The sequence below is a fragment of the Diospyros lotus genome, chromosome 5 (assembly GCF_014633365.1).
Source record: "Diospyros lotus cultivar Yz01 chromosome 5, ASM1463336v1, whole genome shotgun sequence".
Taxonomy (NCBI): domain Eukaryota; kingdom Viridiplantae; phylum Streptophyta; class Magnoliopsida; order Ericales; family Ebenaceae; genus Diospyros; species Diospyros lotus.
In genome coordinates this window covers 37,201,736-37,225,707 of record NC_068342.1, presented here as the reverse complement: position 1 = coordinate 37,225,707, position 23,972 = coordinate 37,201,736, and the positions used below count along the sequence as shown (strand labels likewise).

Genomic DNA, 23,972 nt, shown 5'->3' with positions numbered 1-23,972 from the left:
AAATGATCAAATTCTATAAAAAATATTATCAATCAAACCCTAAAAGATGGAAAATAATATCGTTTTTCAGGTAAAAAATTATATCAATCAAACAGTGTAAAGTTTCAATTTTCAAGAATTTATTTTTCCAAAAATTTAATTCTCTGAAATTCATTTTCTTTCCAATCAAACGCACCGAAAGTTTCTTTGAGAGAAATTAAAAGTTAATGGAGGAACTAACTAGCCACCACCATGCCTTTCGTGAAGAATTTGGGTTTGAGAAAGAAAAAAAAGAAAAAAGACAAATTAAACAAGAGAGAAATCTTATTCATGATAGAATCTCAATCAATTTTATGTTAATTGATTGAGAGAAAAAGAAAGAGATACCATACTATTGTCACGAACAAGAATCGTCGTCGCTGTGAACCAAAATCGTTGCCTCTATAATTGTTTTTTTTTTATATTTTTAACAAAATAAAATAAACCTAAAATCCCATCGCTGGGTAGTTGGCAATGCGATTCTGCAACAACACCACATATAATGGTTTGGGGGGGTTGCAATGCAAAGAACACCATAGGGTAAGGGTTTTCTACAACCCATCAATTCTAGCAATCAGTTGAATCATCATCCGACTGCCATTGTTGGGAGGAAGAGGGAGAACCAGAAACAAAGAAGAACGGGGGAGAGAGAGAGAGAGAGAGAGGGAGAGAGTTAGGGGTAAAGAAGTCTTTCTCAAATTTTAAATAATAATAATATTTATTTGAGATTCACGTGTTGGGTTGGGGTTTGAGTACTCGTAAAACTCAGTTTGAATTGAAGCGACGGAAAAAGAAGGAAAGAATAAAAAAGACAAAGGTGACAAGGACACCTGCAACAATGCAGAAGCAAACTTGGATTCCACCACCTCTTCTTCAGTCACGGATGACAATCGCATTGCCATGCCAGCTTTGTCAATTAATACTAATACTAATAATAATAATATTTGGTACCTACCTTTTGCTACAGTTTTTCTAAAAGCAAACGACGCTTTTTAAATTTTAAAAAATAGACTAAAAATAAAAGCAGTCTAATCTTCAAACTGTTACAATCCAAAAGTAAGAGGTGTGATCAAACCCACAGAAGAACCCAATTCACAAGGAGAGGAGAGGAGAGGAGAGGAGAGGAGGGGAGGGGTGAGATCAATCTTAAAATTGAATGAACAACCCCACGGCAACAGAATCAACCCAATCCAACAAACAAAAGGAGTCACAACATCTGTAAGGAAAAACAAATTTAAGGGGAAATCAAATGCAGCAGGCAATCAACCACAAAACCCACATCAAGGAGGAAAAGACTAGACAGGATGAAAACACATAAATAGATCCGTGTTGGTGTTGTCAATGCTGCTCCCAATCTAACAATCATAAAGTTTGGTTGGTTGGTTATATATTCATTGCTTTTAAGATGAAACAAATGACTAAAAAAAAGAAGAGAAGAGAAAAGAAAGAAGATGGGGAACAACTGAATCGCATTTGCCATCATCGTTGCACCAGAGTTCAAATTGTTAAGGACTGACTCACATTCGTTGCTTCACGACAACTGCTTGATTCCTCCTTCTTCTTTTGCTGCTATCATCCCAAAACCCACCCTCATCTGATCTCCGATCCCATGCCTGAATGTCAATGTTCCAATCCAGAGAATCGAAAAGCTGGAGTTTTATTTCCTCTTCGTTTTGTCTTTAATCATGGGATGGAGGTGTATGATAGGGCTGGCTCAAGAAAATTAATAGACTGACAAATTCAGCACTGCTTTACAATCAGTTCAACGTCAGCTCCAACTTCAGCAATCTTGGAGTCTTTGGAAGCCTTCGCTGTCTTGGCTATGTTCTCTACATCAAAGTCCACTGCTATTTTCCTGACCCCGCCCTCGAGCATCTGTACACAGGCACATCAACGAACTGGAAACAGCCTTGTTGCAAAAAATAGCCATCGCAAAGTAGGGAGCTTTACAGGTTTCAAGCATGATCAAACCAACATATACAGATGTTTTAAAGTAGACAAAATGTAAAGGAAAATAGGATATATATAGTGCTCCTAAAACTACAGTGTCATTGCTAAACATGCCTTGTGGGTTTTCTAGAAGCCAATGGAGAACCAACACTATGTGAAGCTAGAGAAGTGCTCATTTGCAATGCAATTAGATACAGTTGCTCATGCTGCTCAACTATGCTTCAATGCCAAACAGAGATGCTACTACATGATTATACTGTTCCCCAGGAAACCAATTCCACACATTCCAATTTACTAGCTCCCATTTATACTTTTGAAGCAGCTGATAAAAAAACAATTTTTAATGGTAATTACTTTGAAGAAGTATTCTATTGCATCTATAATGGCAAAAAGCCTCTCCTATTGAGAAGTACTACATTTCACATTTTAGGGCATGAGGCATTCTACATTCCCATTCTCATTCCTCGTACATGAGCAATCACATTCTGAACAATGGTTCCAGAAACTCTGTGCAACACAATGAAATGCATGTAAATGTGCCATTGTAACTTTACCCAACCAAAAAAAAAAAAAATGTATTATTATTCAACCATGATATGGGGAGTTATGTAAGAGGATATTCTTATGTGAATGCAATTCTTTTCTACATCAATTCATGTAATGACACCAGATGGTGCCCGTGAAAATTCTAACAAATTACCAGGACTGAATCCTTAAACGGCAATTACTACAATAAGCATAGCAACAACTTTATTAAATTAAAATAATACCAGAGTTCCAATTGCCACCAAAGCCCTGAATTTTGAGTCAACTTCAAGATTTTCTTCTTCTGCAATCTGTGGAAAAATAGAAGAAAAAATTTATGGACAAAAAATCCTATGTCTTTCCCATATTGAAAACTTCTATTGGCCATGAATAAAATCCACCTCAAAACCTTGTCTGAATTGCAAGATGTTTACTAACTACCACTTAATGCTTGACAACTACAATTCCAACATAAGTCAAAATTTACCTCAAGAGCTGCTGAGAGAACTTGGGATTGGCCTTCTTGGTCCTTATTTTCAATCAGTAGAATGGCATAACTGTAATGCACAAAAAAGGTAGCTCAAGAATCAGTGGCAGAAAGGAAAATAAAAAAAATGAGGAAACTGAAGTGGATACCAAATTTGATGAACTGGTAAGTAAATAGCACCATGGAAAAACAATTATGACAAGTAAACATGGAGCTAAAATAGCATTAAAGTGGGGTGCACCTTGCCAGTTATTTTACCTTAGTAACCTTTATGGTTCTCAACCATACTAACCCAATAATGTGCATAAGCCATCAGAGTTTGCATCATGATTCTTCTTGGGGCTTCTTTAGGTGATCTTATTTGTTTACAGCAGACTCAAATTGAGAATTTATCTTCCAACACTGTTAAGGAAGATCATTGAATGGAGTGGGCTAGTATTGATACTATCCAGACGAAGGGTAACCTTGTACTTTGGAACATGAAGGTTCTTTCTAAATCAGATGTGGCCTTGAGATTCTTTCCTGTCTCTTTTAGCTTTAAGAATATGGAGGACAGTTTTCCCTCTTTTTTCCCGTACTCATGGCATGAAAGTTTAACCATGAGAATTTTGGATGTTTGGGTATGAGAAGCTTTTCTAATTTCATAAAGGTTAGGAAATTGTTGGATCTATCTTTTCAGGGGTCTTTTAACTCGGTCCAGATCAGCTTAGAAGTCTCCTGCTGATAGATTCTTAGTTTCTTCAAATTGGGAAAAACATTTCATAAGAGAGGGGAAGCAATCGAGAAAAGAACTTACTTGAGGATTAAGGTAGAATAAGAGACTTGCACATTCTTATTTGGAGATGAATAACAACTTGAAAACGCATCAAGAATCTACAAGATCAGCAAATAGAAAAGTCAGCAATTAGAGACTCAGCGACCGGAAGTGTTGAAACACAACCACCTCGAAAAAGCTTCAAGAAACATTAAAGGAAAACCAAAACAATATACATACACAAACTGTAGTTAACAGCAATAGTAATAGACCTGTTTCCACCAGAGTCCAGTGATTTCAGTAAAACAACAAATTTCAGAAATAATTCCTGTTTCTAATTTGTAACTTCAAGACCCAAATGTGGCTTGTAAAAAGAAATTATAGCAAAGCTAGGGAGTAACAACCTGTCCAATAAACCAGAAATTGTATCTAATACAAGCACACAACATTCATTATAATCCCAAAGATGTCTATTTGAGTCAATAATGACAGATAAAGATCTTTCCTTTCTTCTACCAAAATTTTATCAGCCCTTATTCTAGATTGCTCCCTATACTGGAACATGTAACAATTCAGTCACCAATATGTAGAAAAAATATTGGAATCATTTCACTCAACATTGTGTTGGCACATAGAAGAACCTCAGTTGTCCATCTGGCGGGAGAAACTTAAGTAACACTTAGGTATAATATGAATTATTAGAAGGCCCTGAAAACCATGTCCATGTCCACAGAGGGAAATCAGTACCTTGGTCTATCCTCTCACCCTTCTCAAGAAATAATTGCAATGTTGACCCATGTACCTATACAGTCAAGTTTCCATGTTGCAAACAAAATCCCATCGAAGTATGAGGAACATACTAACCTCATTACGATGTTTTAGTAACCACTGATTGTAGGATGAAGCCTTGAAGAGGTTAGTCACAGCCCGAATGCTGGTCAAAAGATTTGCTGGAATTGGAGTCAAAGTGACATTTTTAATCATCTTCATGAGCACATCTGATTGAAGGAGAGAAGTCTTCAGTAAATGCCAATCTTGCACCGAAAGAAGTCATGGAAAAGAAACAAGAAAATGCATGCACCGCAATAATCCAAATGCACAGCAAAAGGGCAAGCATATGTTCATGGGCTTATTTGATTCAACAAACTTAAGGCCCAGTTCTGGACCAACTGACTGATCAAGGTCCAGCCAGAATTCCATTATGGATTAACAATGTTGGGCAATTGCATGCATGGTAATAACTAACTTGTTATGTTCAAGTTCTTACCAGGGCAAGGTCCAGTACAAATATTCCCATTAAGTAAAAGATACAAACATAATACAGTTTAAAAATCAGATACCATTATTTTCATCAACATGCTGGAGTAGTCTAGTAGCCCCATCCGGGTGCAGAACAAGCATCCTCAATATGTCAATTACTGCACCAAATTAACCGAGCAAGCCTAATTAAACCTTCAATGCAAGGAAACAACAAATTGCAAAAACAACTATGTTTCAATATTGTCAGGTTAAAAGAACAAAACACTAGTCTCTTGCATAATGAGTGCCAAACTACCATCACCAAATATAACATGATTTAGATGGTAGAAAAGTCAATGTTAATGCAAAAGTAACTTTGACTTTTCTTAGTCTCAACATTTCAATACTTAATTAAAAGGATTCATTCCTTAAATGTGTAAAACTCAAAAAAGATTCTCAATTCTCAAAATGTTTCAATAACCCAAGTTGATTCCTTAACATCTTTTCTAACTATAAAATTTTCAATTTTGGCTCGTGATAAAATGGCTCCATTGGCATTTTCTATTCTCCATGTTTCATATACTTTTTTAGATATGGATTAATGGTTTTGCTAACTGACTTGTGAGCATTGCCCAGGCCAAGTGGTCGACACCATAGTGTTGCAAGCTCCTGTTTTCTTCCTAAGGCGAAAGGGGTAGACACTGAGTTTGACACCAAACCACTGAGAGATCCTGAAAATCAACAGGGCCAAAGAACAAGATGAACATGGGGTTGGCAACTTTGTCAGTTTTCCAAAATAATCAAGGGAAACTACTAGTTTTAAATTTAACAAGCCCCAACAGTCATCTCCAGCTACCAACCAGTATAATGAAGCCTCATCTATAGAGGAAAATGGAGCATTGAGAACATCATCAAGTTTCAAGTCTTCAGGTATTCTATTGCAAACTATATTAGTCCATTTAATCAAATGAGAAATATTGCACCCATCAAAAAGTGTGGTGTTTCTTCAATCTTTTGCAATAATGTCTGAGAATACTGATCAACTGAGAGTTAAGAGCAAACTTTAAGAAAAAAAGTTAATTTTGAGCAGCTTTTGCTATTTCTTTTTTTTTTTTCCCGTGTGTGAGTGCTTTCATGGTAAAATATTTCATGCTCACTAGCACCCAGAAGGTAGACATTTATTTTCATTCAAAGGAATAGTGCAAAAATCTCAAGATGGAGCCTTGGAAAGCGGACATAAAGATAGGCAAATTGGGTGGTTGTTCCTTTAGTTTCTTATTCTCATAATAATACTTTTCATATTCAATAACTTCAGTCATTTATTGAAGACATAATTAGTTTAATCTGACTTAAGTTCAGAAAATGCAACATTAGGTTCCCTTAGCAATGTAAGAACCTCTTTTGTTTACCTTTTTTCATATACTACAATTTAAGTATCACTCATTTTAGCTACTCCTCCCATGTAAACACTTGGATTTGGTTTTACTTTTGTTCTTTTGTGTTCCTTTTTTGGAACATAGGAGTGTTAATGCCCAATAAACTATTTCTTACCAAAGGCAGGCAACAACCAGCAAGTCCATTACAGGAAGGGCTAGAGTGTGTGTGGAGACCGCCGTTAGCACATAGACATGTTGGACATTTGGGCCTTATAAAAAAAAAAAGACAAAAAAGAAGGAAATTAACCTTTGGGCTCTAGGACCAGGTAATAAAACTAAAGACCTCTCTTGTAAAACTATTGGTGCAGGATGTGGCCATGAGGATTGTGACAAATTCCCCTTCTTTTAGGCCTCCACATCCTTGTTATGTCACAAATTTCATCTCACTACAATCATTCTAACTAATGGTCAGAGAAAAGTGGACCTAGATCATTTCAGAACCATTCATAACTCCAATGAGTCCTCATTCAAAAGTAATAGCAAAGTTAACTTCCGTGTTTCTAGGACCAAGTAATAATATAGTCAAGCCTACCTAGTAGGCTATCAATTTGGAATGGGGTTGTGAGACAATAAACCACTTTTTCTGCCTAGCTCAATTCCATAGAGCCATGTCCTTTAAAATCCTATCAATCAGATTACTGTGACCTTGCAGACACCATCAGCACAGGGAAAAATCCAATTTAAGTCAACGGCTGACCAGATATCCTGAAGGGGATTCAAAGCCAAATAGAATATTTTTTTGTCAATCCAGTACTCTTGACACCAATGATGGTAAACTAATACAGTTAGCAGTGATCATGTCTAACATCCAAATAACTAAAATAATTATCTGGACCTACAAGATTATTCTAATGTGCTAAAAGGGCAACCAAGTGAGTGAAGACTCCGGCCATATCAGGCTCTGGGAAAGCTAAGATGCAAGCAACCACAATCCATGTGAAATAAGACTTTTCATGATTCAAACACTACCATGAGCAGCTTTAGAAAAGCCAGATGTGATTTATGCCACACAAGTAGCGCAGACAGGCTTCACCATTGAGTCCTCACTCAAATGAAGCATCAAAAAAGTACATTGCCACATGCAGGCCACAGGCAGCGATGTACTTAAGTGCTTTTTTGGCAAATGCCATTAAACTTCGAGCCAAATCACGCTCCCGGTGGATGGCAATGTATTCACATACTTTTTTGGCAAACACTATAAAACTTCTAGGCAAATCACGCTCCAAGCAGGTGGCTATGTACTTGTTTGTGGAAATCAAGGAGGTTCGGAAGTCATTAGGCGAGATATTAGGCAGCTTTGAAGCAAGGATAAGGGTAATCAGAAGCTGTGCAACGTGCATGGATAAGAAGCTGAATTTTTAGAAGAAGATATTACTATTTATCTCATCTAGTTTCCTGTTTAATTCCTATTTTTTAGAGCTAGATAATTTGTAGTTTAAATAGCTTAAGATATGCTGTATATAGGATAGACTTCTACCTAAGATAGGTGTCTTCCATTCTGCTGTATATTTATTTCCTATGTGCTGTGAAGATAATTATTGGATTCCAATACTCGATTTCTTCATTGTTCTTTCTTGGCAAACACTATTAAACTTCTAGCAAAATCACACTCCCGGCAGGTGGAGATGTACTTATGTACTGTACCATCTAATTAGAACATCAAGTCTTAACACAATGAAACCCAACAGTTACAAGGTAGTGCAAGAACTGAACCACAAATTAAAAGCAATTGAAATCAACCTAGCTCACCTGGAAATATCATCGCTAGTGGCCACGAATTCACCAATTTCAACAACAAAGTAATATCAAGATCTGAAAATGTACTGCTGTGGTAATGGGATGTGTCCTTCAAAATTTTAACAATAGCACCCAATCTTGAAATCTCATGCTCGGTCAGTGATAAGCTTCTTTTATCCTTCAGGAGATTTTCAACAAATCCATCATTTAAGTAACTAAAACAAGATTGTACATTTAGGAACATTCACAATGTAGTAAATCAAATAAAATAGTCAGTCATGGAGAAAATTACATGTATCAAATTTAGCAAAACTATCAGATAACAAGAAAAAAGTCTTCAACATTGTTCTCAAAAAAATTGATAACTAGAAGTTAATTAACAAAAACCATAAATAACAAAAACAAAAAAGAAAAGAACAGAGAAGAACTTGAGGACAAGGGTACCTGGTCATTAAGCAATGCACTATTGAACTCTGAAATCTTTTTGAGAATCCCATCAAACTGAGCTGCATCAAATACAAGCATTCCTTTCTGGAAAAAAGAAAGAAGAGTTTAAGAACTCCAGGACCAATTAATCACATGGCTCTCTTTCTACTTCTTCTATCTTTCTTTCCCTCTTTCCCTTTTTTAGGGGGCAAGGGGGGACTTGCTGCAGCAAACAAGTTCAAACTTTTTTCATAAAAAGTTAACATAATCTTTCCCAGTTCTCTCTTACAATAAAGCAAGGTATACTCAACTTAATAATTGACACAATCTGACAGGTTATGAACAATTGAATAGCTTAGGAATAAAAATTAAAAAGCTAAAAAGTGCATACCTTGGGAATATGCTTGAAAGTAGGTTTTGCTGAGGTAGCTGTTATTTTAAGCAAAGATTTGAATGAAATTAGAGTCAGCTTCGTTCTTGTATAGGGAGTAAAAAGTTGATGAGAACACAATTATCAAGAACATGTAAGACTATAAATAGTTTGTAACTTTTCTTGTTAGGGACCAAAAAAAAAAAGAAGAGAAAATATACCATTCGAGTTGGACGATTGCCCCGGTACATAAGCACTAGCTGAAATGCAAATAAAAAGAACATGCATCACATAGATATGAAACAAATTGAGAGAATTCACCTTATTAGATAACACTAATCACTGTTAAGGATCAAATATGATGCTATACTTACAACCAGTGTAGGGATCACGAAATGATGGATTAAAAGAAAAATCTTTTTGTCCTGCATTTTGTAGTATGAATTCCACAATTTGTTGGCGGTAGGAAAGAGGAAGATTCTCCTTCAGAAGCCACTTATCAGCAACAGCATATGGGTTATCTGGAAGCAGCCCACCAGTTGTTCAATCACTTTGGGAGTAAACAAATAGAAAAATGATTTGTTTATTGTAAATGACTAGCAAGCATGCATAAAATAGGATGTTCAACACTTCTTACAAGAGTGGACATTGTCTGTCAAATGATAACAGGTTCCAGTGCAAGTAGAGAGTTTGAAAGCCAAAGCCAAAAACTTTCAATAAGGTGAAATAGAAGATATGATTAAGGGGGTGTCTGGCTCGATGTTTTGACCACTTATAAGCTATTGGTGAAGCTTAAACTCTATATAGCTTATTTAGTTACACGTTTGTTAAAATTAAAGAGGTTAAATGTTGCCGAACTTAAAACGCTATTTGACAATGTTTTAGAAAAGCTCCCCCCTCCAGCTTTTCTCAAAACGTCGTACATAGCTTATAGAATTGACCAAGTGTTTTACAATTTTGCCCTCCAACAACTATGATATTTCCAACCTTAAAAAATTCAATTATAAACTCTCTCTACCCTTCATCCCTCTGCCCTTCTCTCTTTCGCCGCCTCCCTCCATCTCCTTCTCATCACCTCCATTGCCACCTCCCTCCATCTCCTCCATTGCCTCCATCTGCTCCATCACGACAGCCGCCTCCTCCAGCCCCATCTCCCCCACCGTCACCTCCATCTCCTCCTTCATTGCCCTTTGCCTTTCTCTCTCTATTTTTATATTTTATATGTATTGATAAAATATATTTTATATATATTTTAATGTCTTAACATATATATTTAACATTTTTATGAATTAAACCTAAACTTAAACATAAAGCTTTGTATTAATATATTTTTAATAATTTTATATAATTTACCAACATGTAATGGTAAAAATTTTATCAATTGGACATCAATTTATAATTTATTTTTATTAAAAATTAATATTTTTATGAATTTTATTTGTATTATTCAGCAACATATTCATTTTAGTCTTTTTGTTAAGTTCTGATAACTTATCAATTTTTTCAAATCAAACACATAACTATATAAATGACACATTTATCCAAACACATTATCAACTTAACGCTAGCTAGCTTTAAAGCTTTACATAGCTTTTAAGTAGGATGACTTAAAAGCCATCTTAAAAAACGGAAAGCCAAACATCCACTAAGTTTGCACCTGTTACCCCATGCAATTGCAGTTCCTATGAAGAAATCTGCTAAACTATAGGAATCGTTCTCCGACTCAATTTGTTATTTGACATCTAACCATGAATGTCAAGTCTGCAAACTGAAGAACAACAATAGTCACAAGCTTTAAATCCCACTAAGTGTGAGCATAAAGACAAAATTTGGAATAAATTACAAGCAGAATGAAACCAAAGAAATCAAATAAAGATACGGCCATGGATAAGGATGACCAGAGAATTAAAGCCCGTACCTAGTTGGATTAAGGCTTGTGATGATGATGAATGATGAAAGGCCGAAGGAAAAGGGAAAATGCTAAAAAGAAGACTAACCTTCCAAGTTTTTCCAAATTAAAACAAACTTTTTAACTTCTGCCATTCAATGATGACATTAAAACGACATTATCTACCATGCCGACATAGCCTTAAAAAAATCTTGCACTCATGCCACAAAATATTGTCCGTAAAATTTTATCCAAACAGAACTTTGACAAAAAATATACATATACATATATACATCTGCAAGAAATTTTTATAGAAACAAATGGTTTAATATAAACTTATAGAGGTTTTTATACAAGAAAATGTTTGAGAAAACAGTATCAAGGTTTTTATCCAAAAATTTATACAAGCAAACTTTGGCAGTCAAAGTTTTGTGCAACTTTGTCAAAGTTCTTATATAAAATCTTCTTTATGTAAATTTTACACAAATTGCTCGCATAAAATTTTAGCATTATTTTCTTGTATAAAATTTTCTATATAATTTTTTACAATAGTAAAACATTTGTTTGTATAGAATTTTCCAGTATAAGATTTGCTTTGTAAAAGTTTTACAGGTATAAAATTTTACGAATAAGGACTTCTATACAAAGCAATAGTAAAAAAAATTTATATAAAATTTGTTTCACCAAAGTCTGCTTGTATAATTTTATTTTTTTCTTTTGTATAAAAACGTTTATAAGAAATTATAACAAAAAAATTCTCATATAAAACTTTTTTATCAAAGCTTTATTGGCATAAAAACTTCTATTTAAAAAATTTCTGTATAAAATCATGTGGCATGAGAAGGAAGATATTTTTTAGAATCCAGTATTTCTCAAATCATCCATTGCATGACATAACAATTATGTAGTTTCCATACCATCATTTATCTGTTTTATTGGGCAAAAGGTGATGGTGGTTTATGATTCAAAAAATAACAAAGTTTGTTTAACCACTGCAAAAGATTTAAAAAGTCGGATTAAATTTGAAAAATAAATGTAAAAAAGAAAAAAACAGCATTCTTCTAGCATTTCCGAGAGAAAATGGATGGTATGCAACAGAATTTTAAATCATATATTATTTAAATTTAGTATTCACAAAAATTAGGGAAACCAAGTTTCTAAGCTTATATACTAATCTATTAAATTCTTCTGATGTTACTTAATATTCCTGGAATCAAGAAGCAAATTCTGAATTATTTTCATTACTATTGAGAGCCTTACAAAGAGGGGAATCATTTTCTAACATATGAAATTATTAAACACATATTTATGTTGAATAATATTGACATTTTTGTATAATACGAAATTTTATTATAACTACACTTTTTTATAATATATATTGTTAATTTATTATAGCAATGGAAATGGAACGGGTATTGTCTGCTACCAATACTATACCATAGCAATAAGAAAACCGATATCCAATCTAACAGCAAATTAATAGCTATACTTTGTAACAGTCCAATATTCTTTCTGTGCCCAATCATTAACATTACAAGCCCCTTACACAGATTTGCAGAGTCTTACAAATTTTTATATGGCTCATGATGTGGCAAACTTTAGCTTTACAGTGCAGTAACAGTAGAATAAAAAAATCAGTGACCCAATAGCTTTCAGTTATACCACTGAACCATAACACGAATAAAAGGGCATTAACTCACCCGATCGGTTGTAGGGCAATTTACGAATCGGCTCACCATCTCCAATATCAACATCAAAAACTGGTGCACAGCATCAAAATTAATGCCAAAAGAAATCAAAAAGGAAAAACAAAAAAGATGCAAGCATGAAGAAGAATCATATTGTAACTCTAACCATAATCATATTGAGTTCCATCAAGAGCAGGTCGCTTCATGCTATCATCAGGGCCATCAACAACTTCACCAATCTAAATGAAAAGAGTAATGCCAGTATGAACATTTTAAAGTTACAAAGCAAAAAATAATAAATGACAGACAAAAAGGAAATGAAAAGGAGTAATAATCTTGAGGGCATAAAAGTAAGTCCATACTTATAAACAAAATCCAACCCTCATTATATTCCAGAAATGCACTTGCTGTTTCAATTTTTAATTTTTGTGGCCACTTGCCAGATGCAGACAACACAAAATAACCCTGGGGTTTTAGCAATAAAAAAAGGTAGGGAGAAATCACAGAAGTATTGCCAACCGAAGAAGCCAAAGACAAAGCCTTCATCAATAAGCAAGAATGAATCCAGGGACTCCAAAAATGAAAACATCCCTTAATAAACTCACAATTATAATCTGGCAATTTCCATCACATGCAAGAGTAAAATTGGAGCCAAGACGTGTCCTTCAGAAACATGCATATGAACACTACATGTGAACTTCACAAGGTCACATGTGAACTAATCCAACCCAAACACAACATATGAACTTCAGAATAAAAAATGGATCATTTTAAAAGTCAGGAAAAAGAACTGCATCACAAGAATATACAAAAGCAGTTTAATAGTAGTAGCAACAATGGGGGGAATAAAGATCATGCACAACAAATTAATTATGAGAAAAAGGGCTTAATAGTAGTAGTAAAAATAACATGGCAGTGATAATTAACACCTTATCCCACTTCTGCTCCCTCAAATTCCATGAATATGCCATGCCATTGTCCCCTTCTCTGACAACCTTTGTCTGGCCATCATTTGTTCCTGATCACCAGATCATAAAAATCATTAATACAAAAAGCTTTCTTCAACCTGCTTGAACACTAGTCACCCTCATTTTTTTAGTATATTATTGAATAGTGATTATTAGCTACATACCCTCAACTCTTGAGCAATAAGAATAGCTAGTATTCTCTCAAGTACTGGAACAGTTAACATCCATTGAAAATGTTTTTTATGTTTCATTAGTCATTTTCTCTTGATGTACGGCTAGTTTCAGCAGGTATCAGATGACATATTAATATAGTCATAGACAAAATAAATGAACTATTATGACGCTTACAGTTTGGATTATGGAACCTACTATTTCTCAATTCAAAATATATGCCCACCAAACAACTGAGGCATCATCTATCAGGATGTTATTAGACAACAGAATGCTATAACAATATATGTTTCTTGCAAAGTATACTAGCAGAACCAAACCTGGAACCTGTAAAGCCTCCAGCCCGGGTAACTCATCCAATTTTAATCCTCCAACCCTTTTTCTGTTACAGAAAACAATAAACTACATGTTTATTAGGTAACATTTATAAGCTAAAAGGTGGAAAGGCCAGCCAACTGCTTTCACAATTAACTAGCACTATAAATTCCATTATCACATCAGTCAGAAAACAGTCAGATTTAAGACCGAAAGGAAATGAATATCCAGGCGCCTAAGAGGAATAATTTTTGAAGGAAAAGGTGTAATAAGAATCCTATGTATCAGATGGAACTATCAAAGAATGATAATTCTATATTTAGTACATAAATACTGTACCTGCTACATTTGTAATAAGAGAGTTGAGAAGCAAATGATTCAAGCTCAGTTGAGTCTGCAATCTTATCCTGACTGACTGTCCAAATACGCACTACTCCATCAGAACATGCAGTCACAATATCACCATTTTCCAAGAATTTGACATCCCAGACACAACCAGGATGCTCTATACTCTGGACACAAACTCCATCTGCAACACAAACCATTTGCCTTGTAAAGAAGCAGTGTTGAATACCAGGGAAAATGAAGAAAGCTGCTCACTTGCTCCATATAGGTTAGTGTTCATAAATCTGATCCTTACAGCCAGGTACCAATATAAGAATTTAGGTGCCTCATCAACTACAGCGGTGAAAATTAAAAGTTACAACAAATGAAGCTGCTTGCTTCCTCCCTATTACTCTATAATTTTGATCTACATGACCTTTCAATAAATATACACACACATATAATATGCTACATATGCTGGTGTTGTTCTCCTCTTTGTTGCTTTCTGAACTTTTTTACAATTATACACACAAGCTCAATCGCTATACACACACAAATGTTATGTGGTTATTCAATTATTCCTCTCACTTATCATGATGCCCAATATCTCCTCTATGCTGTTAAGTTATTTTACAATGTGATGTTTTATGTACAAGGACTAATTTCATTACCCCTCAGTTTCAGACTGGTTCATGGATGTGCTGATTCCTGACCTACATCAACGCTCATTGGTTACATGGACATGTATTTATACTAATTCCCACTCTAGCATGCACCTGATACTTGCTTATGCACTTAGATGTTAACACAACGCTATTAAACAGGGAAATCTAGGAGTTTGCATTTGTATATTTCCTCTACCTGTAAACAAAATGCCAAACCAGAAGCTGCATTTTTGTTCAGTAATACAAGTAAAAGAACAATGGATGTTGTGTAGAGAAATTGTGATACATCAAAGAGATAAGGGTTTTTAAATTTGCTTTATTAAATTGGACCACAAAACTATGTGATTTAATCACTTCCATCCCTTTTTTAAATATTCATTGTGTTACTGCCTCCATCCCAAATTATGGAAAACAGTTCCATGTCCTAAGGACACAGGATTGTTTAAATGCCACATTCCTTCAAAGCAGTTGGCACACCTTTAAAAAAAAAAGAAAAAACTTCTGACATTTTAGGCAGACAAAACCTTCAAAAAAGAGAGAGGCATATAATACTAATAATTTTGTTGCCTGATGAGATGCCATTTCTATTTAAATCCTCTGTAGTACTGAAAATTATTACAGTAGATAACTAATAACAAAAATAGAGTTTTTCACACATCTGCCTATTAGAAATCCAGAAATCTCTCCTATGATTGTTTCCTTCCTAGAATATCTCTAGTTCCTTATTTCTAGAGTTTCCTTTTCTTTATTAGGATAAGATTATGTTTCCTTATTGGTATTGTTTCCTTTAATTTTTTTCCTTGATTGAGTTGACCAATCACTAATTATTTGGGATTGGTTGCTTAAATCAGGATCCACACTTGTAATAAATACCTAGTGTAAAGTTCCACAATACAGCAAAGAAAAGTATTCTTTTCCACACTTCCATTTTGGCTTTATACTCCTCTTTTGAAGGTTTATGTCATCAAAAGAATAATGTGAATGTCAAAAATGAAAGATGAAACTCTTGTCTCTTTCATCTACTTTTTCCAGTAGGCCCTATACCTAAATGAAATTGTTTATACTAATTGTGGTTTTTTTTTACATACAGATAACGGTTGTAATGGTGACATTCAACATTATAAACAGATATATTTGATTCATCACTTCATACTTGAATTACAATGGCAATAGAACAACCCCCCAGTACTATGCTGAATGCTAAACAATTGGCAACAAAAGAGGTGTTGCCCGTGTATAAAAAATCTCCCTCCGTAAGTAGTTGGACATCATTTTCTCAAACAAAATTTCTTCCACTGCACCACTGTGCCAAATACAGTTGATCAGACCTTAACCACAATCATTACCAAATTTAAACAAAAAAGTTGAATGAGGGCATGACATGAGCTGCACTTTCTCAAAGGGCAAAATTGGGAGATAGATATTGCACTCATGAATTAACCAGTGCCGGGACGCAAGCCAGACAGAAACAACCTCTCTGAATGTTGGTAAGCCTATACTAACTAAAAACTAGGTCTGCATACTGATTCAAAACCAAATAATAAGCTGGCAAAACAGAGCTATTTTCCATACCAAACAAAAACAAACCATGTAAAACAAATAGCAGCCTAGCAGTAAGAATAGGAAATAGCAATGAAGCACATAGATAGTCCAAGTGAATCTATAGAACTTTGAAAAAGCATATAGATACATATATAAAACCCAGAAAGCTAAAAGTGAACCTTTCCAAATCTTTGCAAAACAATCCTCACTGCCACTGGCAATAAGCCCTGAAACATGTGAATCAACAGAATAGACAATTGAAGTGTGACCAACCATCTCCACTAAAACTTGACCACTGAGTGCCCATAACCTGATGGACCTATGATAATGAAACCAAAGCACAGATCAAAAAGATGAGTCGGCTGTGCAAAATGAGTAAAACCCATGCCAGAACGAGATCAATGAATAGGGAAAGGGTGTCACAAACAGTATAATTTAGTCGAGTAAAAAAACAAAGAATCATGCACAAATTAAGTTCTTTATAAAAGGTCGTGGCTATATAGAAACATCATGGGGATAAAGAAGTAAATCACAATGTATACAGTTACTAGCTTGAACACACAAGTACCAGGAAAAAAATCACTAATTCATCCAGTCAGCAGAGTTAGTTGCATGGCATCTTTAAACTAGACATTGACAATTATAATTAAACAATATGAGACACCAGGCCAAAACAATGAACAACAGAAAAGGTGATAAAGGTCAACCTTCTCTAAACTGATCAAATGCAAAGCACAATGAACAACAGAAATAAGAGGCTATATCACCCCCCCCCCAAAAAAAAAAAAAAAATAAAATAATAATAATAATAATAATAACAATAATAATAATAAAATAAAGAGAGAGAGAGAGAGAGAGAGAGAGAAAACCTTAAAAAACTATTTAAGTTGGGAAGAATATCATGGCTTGGTACATCATGCAATAGAACAGCTCTTAAATGGATATTCTCTGTGGCAATTGATATCATCCCTTAATATTCTTTGAGCTTCCACTCCACACTATTTGTCTTATATAATTGAATACCTTATTAGCATTGGACATTAAACCTCTAAAACTACTGCTTAATGAAAACTCACATCAAATAGAGATTCCACATAAGAGGGTTTGAATGCATCTGTAGACAACAAAAGGAATGAAACAACTTACCCATCATGTGAGGCAGAGAGAATTCCCACCCCATGCATCACTGCCAAGCCTCTAACTGTATCTGCACATTTACCAAAAGCATGTGGAAGTTGGCACGTAAAGGTTACTTTAGGAAAAGCAAAATGTTATAAAGAGATGCATTTCATCCAGATGGCAAAGTACCTAGTACCTACTCTAAAGTCTAAAGTAGCAAGGCACAAGGAATTACAATTCACAATATGCAGAGAACAAAATGAAGTAACTTTTGATGATTCATTTTAGTGCAACTTTTTTAAATATACTATTTTTGACTCCCGTGTTATCTAGCTGTGAACAGAATTTGAATGTGTAATCACTTAAGTAACTATCTAATCACTTAAGTGACTAACTATTACTATTTAACTTCAATAAGGAAAAATTGAATGCATATGTGTTATATATATATATATATATGAGAGAGAGAGAGAGAGAGAGAGAGAGTGTGTGTGTGTGTGTGTGTGTGTGTGTGTGCAAGTGCGTGTGTAATTACAGATTTTTATAGCCTGTAGAAGAACACAAATAGACAACACAAAAACATATGAACAATTTGCTGTACAGGTACTTCTAAAAAAAGTGCATGGATATTACATGTGGGACTATGAAATTGGTAGCCCATAGAAAATTGAGAAACAGGCAGGCACAAAACCATAAGAATGATTCCCTGTACTTAATGTACACTTAAGGTATCAATACAACACACCAGAAAAAGATCTCAATTATTGATGAGAGCAATAAATGACAAACATTCATGGAGTTGCAAATGCAAGTATCAAGAACCATGCAAAGAGCAATGGCAAGGACAACAGCCGCACCATCTTGATTTGTACCAACTATAGATGAGCAAAGCCATATCAACAAAGATTGAAGAAGATGCGGAGGGTTACTAGTCTAATGATGGTTTTTGGGTTCTTCATGTCCTATGGAATTTTGGATTGGGGAATTAGGACTAGAGCTTGAAATTATTATTATTTTTTTTAAATAACTCTAGCTTTATGATTGGAAATTTCTAATTTTGACGGGCAGATTATGTGGTAAATGTATTTCATATAGGTGTGGCAACTTAAATTCAAACCTATGAACCAGCCCAAAACCACCTGCAATTACTGGGTTTGGGTTCCATCAATTAGCTTAAGGGTTTCTAACTAAACAGGTAAAAAGTAAAGCATGTTAAATGGGTTGATAAATGGGTAGACAGTTAAATTGAAAAGTTTAAGTTAACTAACATAATTGACTTCACTGATGCCCAAATCTTATGAAAATATCAGACTGTGTCTTAGTTTATTTATTTTTACATTTTAATTCACAATGAAAATACTACATTAGTTTTATTTCTGCATGAAATTGAATTTTCCAACTAGCTAGAAGATTTATTTTCTATTGTTTTCTAAAATTATAGTGCTCCAACATAAATATTTAGGAAGTAAAATTTTAAACCAATTCACTAAATGCATTTTTAAAGTTTCTCAAGTTCCAACATCAAAAAACAATTTTCAAACTACAACTAAACAAAAATTAAGCTTTGACTAATTTACTTTTTATACATCTAGTGAAGCAATTCAAAATGATTCTAGAACTTAATCTATAAGAATAGTCTTATGCAAGATTACATTGGAACATTCCTTATCACAGAAAAATAAAGAAAAGAATAAGGTCTTTTTGCTATATATATATATATATATTATTTATGCATCAAAAAGTTGTCTTGATTATATTAATAGTCTTTGATTATGTCAGTAACTTCCATTGATAGGTAAATTCAAGCAATTGCCACCTATTCACAGTATTCAAGTAATTGGCATGGCTCTGAAACTTTTATATATTTTGTCATATATTTCATAAAAAAAATACAACACATCTAAAAACATCATATTTTATTTTATTTCTAGTTCTTGGTAACAAAATTGGACATTGAAGTGACAAAATAAGTAAAGTGAATAAGAGGGGATTAAAACATATAGGTTGGGGTATTTGTAACCCACATTTTAAAGGGGCATCTTTGTGTTGAACATTAATAACATAAAGCCTGTTTTCAACTCACCCAAATCCATGCATTGGAGGCCTGGTTCAATGATATTAGTGTCTTTGTTATGTTGTGGTCAGTCAAACTAATTTTCCATGTTAGAGTTCTTGCTATTCTAAGATACACTATTCTAAGATACACATACAAGTCCAGTGATAGTATCATTCTATGTAAAATATATCATACATAGTTTTACATAATGTTCCACTTTACTTCAGTCTGGTCCACATCTCCCCTTACACCTTGCAACTAGTCTCCTACTGACCTTGCGGCCCCAGTGTGCCTAGAGCCTATAACACTACAGTGAAACCAGACTTATTTCCAGTAACACATCAGGACCTTGACACATAAGATTTAGGGTGCAAGTTAATGTCATGTGTTACATAGACACAATTCTCCATATCATATGCTAGAGCAATGTATCCAATGAATATCAAATTCATCAAATTCTCACATCTATAAGATCAAGCATAGCTAGAGTTCAAATTTCTTAATAATCTCTTATTTTGGTAATTTATAATGGTACTTACAAGCTACTATTAGAGCAAGTTATATATACCATGGAAATCTTTTCTTTTTCAAATTTTTTTATAGCCAATATAAATGGAAATTTTCTAAATAATTAGATAACAACATAAAATATATACAATAAGAAGGACCAATGTTTCTAAAAGATTTCATGCCCATCTCCTGTCCATGTTCAATACATATATGGGCACAACACTAATTGGACATTTCAAGTCTCTAAAAGCATCCTCTTTAGGTTTTTTTTTTTTTTCCCAGATTCAAACACTTAAAGCTGACATGTTTATTTCATCACTGGACAATAATACATGACAAGTTTGAAGAATCTTGAACACTGGTGGTAAACATTGTTGTTAAAATCTTGATTTAACTCGTACGATTTTACGATTTTACACTTTGGAGACCCCCAAACGATTCAAATCCTATGTAAAATTTTATTTGGGGTAAAATCCTATAAAATCTCAATTTTAGGTTGTCACAACCCAAGAATTAATTAGAATAGCTATGCTGTATTTCTTTTACTTTAATTGTTGCACTTATATTCTAGCTATCAATTCTGTTAGAATTAGAAAGGCCACATGTGAGGCCTTAGGAAAAGGATAAAATAGTTTGTTGTAATTGCTAGAGGAGGGATGATCTGCTGCATCCACACCCACGCCAATCAGCACCTATATGTATTCATCCCATTCCATGGGAGAAGGCATGCTGAAAATTGATAATTGAATTTCTGATTTTCCTCTCTACATTTCTCTCTAAATCTCCCTTCTGTTTCTCTCTATTACTCTCTCCCTTTCTACTGATTTCTTCCCCCCATTTCTGCTCCATTTCCTTCTCTAATCATTCTGTTATCAGTTCTATTTCAATTATGACTTCTTCCCCAATTCAATCCCCCCCCCCCCCAATTACTTCTTAAACCTATTATGAACCCTAGGTTCATGACAAATGGTATCAAAGCATGTTCCTCAGCTGTGATTTCAATCTATTCTAAACGAAATTGAGGCAAATATAGTGATATGGGCGGTTTTCTTTGTTGATTACATTCCAACGAATGTTGTCTGACACAATTGAATCTCGGAATTTGATTCCGACGCACGGAAGAGTGGTGGTAACTCTATTCGAAATTGAAGACGAAAAGTTCCAAAGGTAATTCTCGCAATCTTAATAGCACGTTAGGACAGGCAAAGCAAGACAACTAGGGACAGATCCAAACGAATTCCTAGTGACGGTCCTTCTACTGCTTTGTAATTTCCGACGCTAATTCACAGTCGCTACATGTCGAAGCTCTGCTATGTTGCGTGAATTTCAAACGCAAAGTAGGAGGATTGGCTTCCGGCTTGAGAATTTCGAGAAGTGTTGACCGAGCAAGGAAGGCGAGCAGCCCCAACGATTCCCCTGGTGAATTCCGATCGATTATTTGTTGTCATTTCTGTTCGGAATTTGAAGGTGACTGGGCCAGGCGATTCCGACGAAGCTTCTAGCAACTCCTAGAGCAGTTTAGGTTGATCGGAAATTGCAGTCAAAGCAGATTTGGAGTGTTGGACGGTGATTGGGTGAAGTGGACGATGATTAGTGTTGGTTCTCGGCTAAGATTTCGACGAAAACGGTTCATTCGATCACTGTAAATTGGTCACTGGAAACGAATTCCAACAGTGCTTCTTGGCTATTGAGAGGTTTTTCCGATTCGATTTAGAGCTAACATTTCAGTGAGTAAGGAATTAGTCTGGAAGCGATTGTTGCATCTTGACAATCGCTGTTAGAACTTGGAGCGATTTTTAGAGTTGCAACCGTCCAGCAATTATCGAAAGGGATTTTCTAGAAGCAAGGCGATTCCAGGCGGGATAGTGCAACTCAAGAGGGTGACCTCAGAAGCAGAGTTGCGCAGCAGGTTTCCAAAATCCACGGCGAGCAGCAATTCCGATCAAAGCTGCTAGAACGATGTGATTTAGCACATCTAACTCCAACGAGCCAGGTGATTGTCGGTGCTTTGGGCGATCCAGGAAGAGGACCTAGATCTGAGGCGCTGAAATTCAGATCTAGGAGTGTTGTTAGGGCTGCTGCGTTGATTGGGAGGCGGCTCTCGGTTAGGTTCCGACGCTCCTTAACGGTTAATTTCTGATTATTCATAGGCTGTTACTTCTTGACGGCTCTCGGTTCGAATTGGTGGAAAGGAAAAACAGATTTGGTAAAATTCATAGTTAGTCAATCAACACAGCAATTGGATTCAAGCTGCCAATTGCTAAGTTAGAAGCGGGAAGTGTGAGGAATTATGATGGAAAGGGCTGCGTTTTCTTGGCCTATTGCTTTTCCAGCCAGTGAGATTTCAGCCAAGAGGAGTAGTGCACACACGAGGACATTGGAGTCTCAGTCGCAGCAGAAGGGTGCTGTATTTTTAGGGGGACAACCTAATCGTGAGGCCATTGGGAGCAGTACATAAATGGAGCAGATGAGCCCTAAATTGCAGCAAAAGAATGCTTCATTTTCAGCTGGAATGGAGCCTCAATAGCAGCCAAAGAAGGCTGCATTTTCAGTTGGCAGCAACAAAGACAAAGGAACAAGCGATGGGATTCATGAAGAGTGCGAGGAATTTGGCCGTATGTTCCGCGAGAAGCTACAGGAGTTTGCAATGATACTAATCAAGAGATATCATTGCAACTTTCCTATTGAATACTTCGATGATTATCACAAAAGTTTTAACAAAGAGGAATTTCTCAAAATGGACCAATTGAAGGAGAAGTCGAGATGGCAGGAAGGGGATTCAGTTGCAGTAATTGAGAAGTTAGAAGAAAAAATAATACCCCAAGATGCATCTACTAAAAGGCTGTAAGGAAATAATAGGGAAGCAATTGATGAAGTGATAGAGGAAGCCAAAGCCAACTCGTTACCCCGGGTGGCTAGTGCATGGGCGGAAGGATTTGGTAGTGTTCCAGATCAGAAGTTTGTGGGAAATGGAATAGCATTGGGTCAAGAAAATCTGATTGAAGGACCAGCAATTTATACAGATATTGGAGCTGGAATTCTCCCTCCGATTCTGGACCTACCGGAAGCTAAGAGTGGGAATACTTGCAACATTTATCCTAGGCCAGGTCAAGATTGTGATGGACCACATGCAATTAAAGAAGGCCCTAAGTATATTGCTCTTTTGTCTTTGGATCCAAAGAAGGTTGAATCATCCATGGTTGGGGTTAAAATAGGTATCAGACAGCCCCCAGTGCGGGTTGTAGCTGGAAAAAAACTAAGGGAGGTAGCTGAAGAAGTTGTAGGTTTTGCTGAAGGGAACAAAATTCCAACTGTTGTATTGGTTCCTCCTCCAGTTGGAAAATTCGAATGCTGGTCTATTGCATTGACTGATGAACAGATGGTTGAAGACGATGTGGCAGCAAGTCATGATGTTGTTACGGTTGAGAAAAAAGAAAAGAGGAAAAAGTCTAGAAGGATAAAGAAGGAAAGAAGCATTAAACTGATAGAGAAAACTGGAATTGGATGAATATGAACGACTCAACGTAATAAGTTTCTTGGGGACAAGAAACTTTTCAAGGAGAAAGAATTGTCACAACCCAAGAGTTAATTAGAATAGCTATGCTGTATTTCTTTTACTTTAATTATTGCACCTATATTCCAGTTATCAATTCTGTTAGAATTAGAAAGGTCACATGTGAGGCTTTAGGAAAAGGACAAAATAGTTCGTTATAACTACTGGAGGGGGGGATGATCTGCTGCATTCACACCCACGCCAATCAGCACCTATATGTATTCATCCCAT

At 35.3% G+C, this 23,972-nt stretch overlaps 1 protein-coding gene and 1 long non-coding RNA gene across 3 annotated transcripts in view; one reads left to right on the top strand and one right to left on the bottom strand.

Annotated features, from left to right (window-relative positions):
• Positions 1-1,282: 1,282 nt before the first annotated feature.
• Positions 1,283-23,972, bottom strand: part of LOC127801946 (uncharacterized) — a 45,539-nt gene continuing 22,849 nt past the window's right edge. The window contains exons 5-22 of the mRNA XM_052337493.1: positions 17,650-17,710; positions 16,683-16,822; positions 14,312-14,501; positions 13,978-14,039; positions 13,448-13,536; positions 12,685-12,757; positions 12,531-12,590; positions 9,317-9,463; positions 9,164-9,202; positions 8,964-9,001; positions 8,591-8,677; positions 8,159-8,324; positions 5,075-5,152; positions 4,599-4,732; positions 3,777-3,853; positions 2,981-3,050; positions 2,739-2,804; positions 1,283-1,893 (exon numbers count right to left, since the gene is read on the bottom strand). Of these exons, the coding sequence (XP_052193453.1) occupies positions 1,759-1,893; positions 2,739-2,804; positions 2,981-3,050; positions 3,777-3,853; positions 4,599-4,732; positions 5,075-5,152; positions 8,159-8,324; positions 8,591-8,677; positions 8,964-9,001; positions 9,164-9,202; positions 9,317-9,463; positions 12,531-12,590; positions 12,685-12,757; positions 13,448-13,536; positions 13,978-14,039; positions 14,312-14,501; positions 16,683-16,822; positions 17,650-17,710 (1,712 nt within the window). The 3' untranslated portion in view covers positions 1,283-1,758. The remainder of the gene's footprint in view (positions 1,894-2,738; positions 2,805-2,980; positions 3,051-3,776; positions 3,854-4,598; positions 4,733-5,074; positions 5,153-8,158; positions 8,325-8,590; positions 8,678-8,963; positions 9,002-9,163; positions 9,203-9,316; positions 9,464-12,530; positions 12,591-12,684; positions 12,758-13,447; positions 13,537-13,977; positions 14,040-14,311; positions 14,502-16,682; positions 16,823-17,649; positions 17,711-23,972) is intronic.
• The window catches only part of LOC127801951 (uncharacterized), a 42,944-nt gene continuing 20,861 nt past the window's right edge, over positions 1,890-23,972 (top strand). The window contains exons 1-3 of one of the 2 annotated variants that reach the window (XR_008023233.1): positions 1,890-2,314; positions 5,610-5,903; positions 14,975-15,240. This is a non-coding gene — a long non-coding RNA (uncharacterized LOC127801951). Of the gene's footprint in view, positions 2,315-5,609; positions 5,904-14,974; positions 15,241-23,972 lie in introns of those variants that run through there. The other variant, XR_008023232.1, reaches the window with a different exon arrangement.